At 40.0% G+C, this 7,168-nt stretch overlaps 1 protein-coding gene across 2 annotated transcripts; it reads left to right on the forward strand.

Annotated features, from left to right (window-relative positions):
- The first annotated feature begins 1,973 nt into the window (after positions 1-1,973).
- Positions 1,974-7,017, forward strand: ube2c (ubiquitin-conjugating enzyme E2C). 2 transcript variants are annotated; one of them, XM_034680914.1, is made up of 7 exons: positions 1,974-2,104; positions 2,535-2,650; positions 4,984-5,011; positions 5,293-5,379; positions 5,496-5,700; positions 6,248-6,307; positions 6,874-7,017. In XM_034680914.1, exons 2-7 carry the CDS (start codon positions 2,544-2,546, stop codon positions 6,909-6,911), a joined length of 525 nt encoding a protein of 174 aa, XP_034536805.1. In that variant the 5' UTR covers positions 1,974-2,104; positions 2,535-2,543; the 3' UTR covers positions 6,912-7,017. The 2 variants fall into 2 exon arrangements, with proteins under 2 accessions (XP_034536805.1, XP_034536813.1); XM_034680922.1 differs by having other exon boundaries at positions 1,979-2,104; positions 2,538-2,650.
- Positions 7,018-7,168: the final 151 nt, after the last annotated feature.

A 7,168-nucleotide genomic window follows, 5' to 3' on the forward strand; every position in this document is an offset into this window, starting at 1 on the left:
ACATGGGGCTTCTTGTGAGGTTCAACTTTTCTTGCAGTTCTCAAAAATTTGAACTCAGAAAATACAGTTCAAGAAAGTAAGCCTATTCCAAAGGGGGGTAGTCTAAGGCAGCCTTGATGATATCAATACGGTTCTCTTGTAAAAATGTTCCTCTACATTCTTCTAACTTTATCCATGTACCGATATGACTCTTGTCTTTCTTTCTTTCTTTCTTTCTTTCTTTCTTTCTTTCTTTCTTTCTTTCTATCTATCTATCTATCTATCTATCTATCTATCAGGTATAAAGAATATGTGTTTTTTAGGGGAGACCAGGAATGGTTGTAACATGGGAAGTACTGTAACGCTACCACTTTTATTTCCACCAGGAAAGACCAAGAAGCAGCCATGTAAAATGAAGAAGAGTTTAGAACTGCAGTTCATCTTGTGTCAACTTGGTGCCGATGGAAAACTATTTTGCAGAGGGCGAGCAAAAAAATATTTTTTAGGTGTAAGTTTTTTAATTCCGACTCTAATCTCAAAATTCTGACACTTTTTTTGAGAATTCATAGTATAGAGACAGAATTCAAACTTATAAAAAACATCTAAAAAAAAGCATCTTTGCTTGCTCAGCCTCTAAAAAAAAGTTTTTCAGTGGCCCTAATCCTCTTATCTAGTTAAATATGGACTCAGAGTATGAATTGATCAAAATCATGCTTACAACTAAAATAAAATGTTTAAGGTTACGTCCCCATCTGTGTCCAAATGATCATTAGAATATATCATATATTCCTACCTGTCCCTTTAAAGCATGGGTTTTCCTTTGAAGAGAGCATATCTGTCTTTGTTAAAACCATGTTGTGTGAGAAATTTAATAGAATAAAAATGATATATTACCCATAGTAAGTGGTGGACAAAGTACACAGCTTCTTAACTTAAGTCAAAGTATAGATACTCCAGGTAAAATATCACTCCAATACAAGGGAAGATGTTTCGTCAAATTATTACTTGAGTTAAAGTACTGAAGTACTTTTTTTTTGAAAATACTTAAAGTATTCAAAGTACTTTTCAAAAAAATCTCAAAACATTGTATTTTCACAAAGCATGAGTGCAGTCAAGAATACATAGGAGTACATTCTGTTAAATTATGTTCATTTAGAAAACATTACTTGAAATCTAAGCACAGACAACTTAGTTTGAAATGTTCATCTGGAATTAAACATGTTATGTAGCTCAACACGCTTTCTCAGGTTGGACAGTGAATTTTTGTATGTTTGGGCAGAGAGGGAAACAGGGAGAACATTTCAAACAACATGTATCATTCTTTATTTTGAAAATCCTCTAACACGGGCTGAAGATATGGCCATGGGTGCTCAGGTGGAGAATTATAGCCATTATTACCACCTCTAAATGAACTGCCTGATCTGAGTGAAATTTGCTCTGTGCTCTGTCTTTGCTCCAAGTTCAACTGTGGGATCAGATTTCAGAAAAGAGAAGGAAATTCATGGGCTGACTTCAAAGCAAAATTAGTGAGTAACTAGAGCATTGATAGAAATGTAGTGGAGTAAAAAGTACAATAATTGTCTTCTAAATGTAGTGGAGTAAAAGTAATAAGTACCCCCCAAAAAATAATACTCAAGTAAAGCACAGATACTCAAAAAATGTACTTAAGGACTGTACTCAAGTAAATTTACTTTGTTACTGTCCACCACTGTATATTCATACCTGACCATTTAAGGCATGGATTTCCCTTTGAAGAGAACATATCATTCTTTGTTAAAGAAATATTTTGTGTGAAATTTAATAGAATATAAATGATATATTACCCATAGGGTCAAACATCTCTTTAGGAAGTATGTGTTTCACAATGTGTTTTGTTTCTAAGTCCACTGTAGCTTTTAAAGTAAATATCCGGATGTTCCTCCCAACGCGTCACTCTCCTTCCCCCGAGCTGGCTCCTCATTGGTCAGAAGGAGCTGGTTTGTTTTGAAAAGTCGGGCTCTGATTGGTTGTCTGTCTGTGGACGCGTCGGTTTAAACTTGGGGGCGGGAGTTGGTTCAGTTTGAATCAGAGGAACAGAAACCTCAGCTCGGACCGACAATTCATCGACCCACGGCAAATCTCACAGGTACATCATCTGATTTAACATCTGGTTTATCCGACTGAATGTATTTATGTTGTGTGCTTATATTATTGTTTCTAATCTATGTGGTTTGATGACAAATAGCCCAACAGCAGAGCTAACGTACAGTGACCCTGTTACAGCTAGCTTCTCTCGTTAGCATGAAACTGAAACAGAACAGCAGCTGAACACAAGCTAGTTCCGACACACCGGTTAGCCGACTGTTCAAATAGCTAGAAGAGGATTGTTAAGTTTAATTTTAACCGGTAACTATTACACAAAGTAAAGCCGATAGCGAACATGTAGCAGCGGCGGGCTAACGCTGAGCTGTAGGGGGGAGAATCTGAGGAGTGAATCCGCTGCATGTGAGCTATGTGCCGGGGTCTCTCTTCTGGTGTTTCCCGGCCTGACTGTTTGTCTGTGTGCCTGTCGACAGCAGTAACTCATGGCCTCCCAGAATATGGACCCCGCAGCGGCAACAGCTTCCTCCACAGCCGCTTTGAAGGGCAGTGAGAGCGGCAGCAGCGCGGCCAGAGGCTCGGTGACCAAACGGTGAGTGTAAACAAACACGGTATGACTATAGATCATTGTTGTTATAGGATTAAATGTAGGTTTCGTCCCAACATTCACACATTAAAGCTGCTGTTGGTAGTCACAGAGTTAACATCTGTTCAGAGATAGGGACTTGGAATGTCAACACTATCCCTCCCACCAGATTTCCTCTTAGCCCCCGAACACAGATCGGCGTGTGCAGGCTCAGGTGATTTTTGAGCCTGGTGGGACAGCTCAGGGTGTTTTAACCTGTCCATTGTTGATCTGTGATGGAAGGAGGAGGAGGGAGGCAGAGGACTCAAGAGGTTTCAGGATACTGTGGACCAAGGCACCAAAATAAATGGATAAAGACAAAAGAAAGTAGAGAAATAAAGAGGTAAATGAATAAAGATAAAGTAAAGCACGTGCAGTCATGATAGTGCCGGACTCCTAACCAATTGGAGGACATAGTAGGGGCCGTCCCTTAACCAACCAAGACAGAGGATTGGAGATTAGCTATGATTCGTCCGTCATAACGGGAACAAGGGGAATAATAACATTGCATTTTCCAATGCCTTTGTATCAAGCAGAGATATCGCAATAGTCTCAAATTACTTCACTTACTGGTGAGTACCAATGAGCATTATGACATTTTCTCCAAACCCAGCAGAAAAAAAGTAACATTTTTTTACACCCTTCCTACCAACAGCAGCTTTAAGAGGCAGTTTAATCCTCAAACTGCTGCTGCTGAACATCTGTAGACCTCCTGCTCTTCATGTATCTTGTTTTAATGCTTCTTTTTGCAGGTATACTCACACCCTGAACCTTGTGTTATCATGACAACCAATCCAACAATTACTACTGAACCAGCATCGTTAATTATGGTCAAATCATCATTGCGATCCCAGGTGGAAAGTAATAGTGGTAGTACTTCACTTCACTACATAAAAAACAGATCCAAGCTTTAAAACCGCTGCGTGAAGTCCAACTGATTGGCTACCTGACAGGCGAACTAACATGTATCAGAGGAAAAAAAACTGTAAAGATGCAAAACAAAATGATTTCCAAAACAAATTTGGTGGTTGAAGATGTGGGCTGCCCTCACCAATCTGCGTTGCATAGCAAGAAATTTACATTTACAACAGGAGATAACTTAAAAAAAAAACAATATCAGTTATCATATAGATCATTGGGAAGGTACATGGGCGGTACTGGTGTGACTCTTTGATGGTGGACTTCCACTTCTACAAAAGCCTCCTGCTTGTAGAAGAAGACTGACTGTTGGAAGATGAGAGGCATACTGAAGGTGTACAGCTGTAGAGAGCGGCGTGACAATGAAGTGACCACCACATGGCACCCTGGTGGCACACCATCAGCCATGACAAGTGGCAATGAAGTACCAGCATACAGAGTGGTGCATGTCACAGCACTCCATCAGTCACTTTCAGATCTATATTCTGCTGCAAGAAACCAATAATAATTGAATTATTGTGTTGAACATGATTTGATTTAAACTTTTTTACTCAGTCTGATCTGTGCCTACAGTCCTGGTTTAACACATCATATTGGGAAGTTTAAGTTTCTCTCCACCCTCCCCTCACAGTGCTGTAAAGGGGTGCTGATTTTCTTTCAATATGAGATTCCTGTGAGGCTGTGTTACGGATAGACCTGACAGAATGAATTGTTGCACTTTGCAAATGTTGTCATTTTGACACCCTTGTTGCTCATTTATCAGTTAAATCTGAGAAAATAGCTCTAGTAATCCAGATTTCGGTTGACTGTTGGATACAGTGAAACTGAGACTCATTGGAGACAAACGAAGATACAGGGAAGCCGAGAGTCTGCAGTTGGAGTTGGAGATACAGGGAAGCCGAGAGTCTGCAGTTGGAGATACAGGTCAGACTCCTGGAGCTGGAAGCAGCAGGAGAGTTCATCATAAGCTCAGCATTGTTAAAGTTTCAGCTTTATCTGCATAACTCATTTACAGTGAGCAGAACTTAAAGAGGAAAGGTGTGGACTGGCACAATGACACAGAGGTTTCACTCCACAGTGTAATGACCAATTTTTACCCTGATCCAAACACGGCACACATTTGGTGTGTACTTTTACACGTCATTGCGGCATTGAGGAAACAAAACGGGTGTGGAGTGTAAACTAACAGCACCAGCACAGTTTCGCCTCTTGTCATTACTTCCTACGCTAAACAGAGGAAAAACTTCCCTCCTCAGTCCTGCCTCTACCTTTATCACAGCATACAGGTATAACGGTGTAACAGCCCCCTCTCACAGGCAGGGTAAAAGGAGCTTAAAGAAGTCTGTCAATGATGCTAAAGATGTTTCTCTGTGTTCCTGAAGGTTACAACAGGAGCTCATGACTCTGATGGTGAGTTTATACCTTTTAATATGTGTGTTTATCAACTCATGTAGTTCAACCATAAGTATATCACTGTTTAACTAGACTTCACTCACTGCTTCATAATATTATGATACAATGTCCAGAATCTTCACCTGTGTGAACATGTAAAGTCAAGCTTCAGTCACATTCTTTTCAGCTCTGAGATTAAGTGTTTGTCGGTGAAAAGCACCTTGGGAGTTGTAATTAACTTGTCCTTTAGTTGGTGTCTTATCCGGACCTCCCCCTCTCTCTCTGTGGTGATGATACAGATGTCGGGAGATAAGGGGATCTCAGCGTTTCCAGAATCAGACAATCTCTTCAAATGGGTCGGAACCATCGAAGGAGCTCAGGGGACGGTAATTAAACAATCAATCACTAATGACATCCCGTGACATCAGAGCTGCACCGAGGAGGACCCACTGCCTGAGCTGTGTTAACCTGTCTGTCTCTCTGACCTGCCCGTCTCTCTCAGGTGTACGACGGGCTCAGGTACAGGCTGGCTCTGGAGTTCCCAGCTGGATACCCGTATCAGGCTCCTCGTGTAAAGTTTGTCACTTCCTGTTTTCATCCTAACGTTGATGAGAACGGTTTCATATGCCTCGACATCCTGAAGGACAAATGGTCGGCGCTCTACGACGTCCGCTCCATCCTGCTGTCAATCCAGAGTCTGCTCGGAGGTAACCAGTTCAAACACTTTAACCGGTTTAAACCAGTTTAACTGGTTCAACCAGTCCAGACATGTAGTTTCCAAAACTTTATAAATATCTGGTCCCTCCTGGATTATTACTAAGCAGTTTGGGCGCAGCTTTTCAAAGCTAATCTGATCAGGTTAAATCTGTTGAATTGATGCAATAGATTGCAGAGTGAAATATCAGGGATTTTTTTGTATCCTGCAGCTTCACTCTGGTATTAGACCCTTTCAAAATAAAACAGCATATGCAGCTCTTTATTGTGGGTTGTATATTTAGTGTTTCCCTGTATTAACTTTCGAGGATCTTGATACCCTTAATCTGATATTTAATCTGTAGTTTAGTCTCGAATTGGTGTGAAGAGAAAATGAAATGTGAATCATGGCACAGAGAATAGATACTCCTTCATCTCTCCGGACTCTTCAATGAATTCGGATTCATTGAACTGTTAAAATTTCCGATGGTTTGGAGCAGTTTAATTATGTCTGTTTGTGTGTTGTTGTTTTAATGCTCATGTTGTTTGTTTGTTTCTCAGAGCCAAACAACGAGAGTCCTCTGAACACAGCTGCTGCTGAACTCTGGGAAGACCAGGAAGGTGAGATGATTGGAAAATCCTCTTAGACACAGACAACTTATTTCAAATTTAACACTGCACAGAGCAGAAACTCCATCGAGTATTTCATCTGTGTCAAAGAAACAGTCTGAAATATGTTTTTTTTTTTTTTGGTAATGTTTTTGGGCTTTATTCCTTTTATTCAGAGAGGGTAAGACAGTGCATACAAATTTAATCAAGTGCACAAAACAAAAGTCCAGTCACATCAAACATAGACTTCTTGTATTTATCCTGCAGCTGTAGAAATCGGTAGTGCTACAATATAGCTGAACGAATGTTTGTACATTTGATGTAAACAGATATTGTGCACTTTTAAGTGATTATGGAAAGTTATCATTTCTTATTGCCTCAATTTTCAGGATAAATGCCATTGAAAAAAAAACAAAAAACATACATTTATTTTATGTATATATAGATAGATGGATTATTTTTATGATCAGTCAGTCCATCTTGCACCTCTCAGTCATCGTTGTGTTGATCCACCATTAGCTGTGTCAGAGGTCAGGCCGATGGGAGTTCTAGTTCTAACTGCTGTTTGTCTCTTTCAGCCTTTAAAGCTCATCTACACTCGACCTTCCAGAAGTGAATCTGCTGTGCGTTTTCTCCTTCTTCCGTTTGTCTTCTGTGTTTGTACAATATTTTTATGTTTGTTCAACTCGCCGTATAAATAAAGTTCTTAAATCAACTCAAAACTGTAATGTTTGATGCTGATGGTCAGTTTGTGAGAAAAGATCAACTTAAAAAAAACAACAACTGGAAAACAGTTGACCAGTTTTCCAGTACTGGAAAATGGGAGAAAAAGTAAAATGTCCTGGAAAATCACATATAGTCCTGGAAAATGAT

Source organism: Notolabrus celidotus, chromosome 1 (genome assembly GCF_009762535.1).
Source record: "Notolabrus celidotus isolate fNotCel1 chromosome 1, fNotCel1.pri, whole genome shotgun sequence".
Classification (NCBI taxonomy): Eukaryota; Metazoa; Chordata; class Actinopteri; order Labriformes; family Labridae; genus Notolabrus; species Notolabrus celidotus.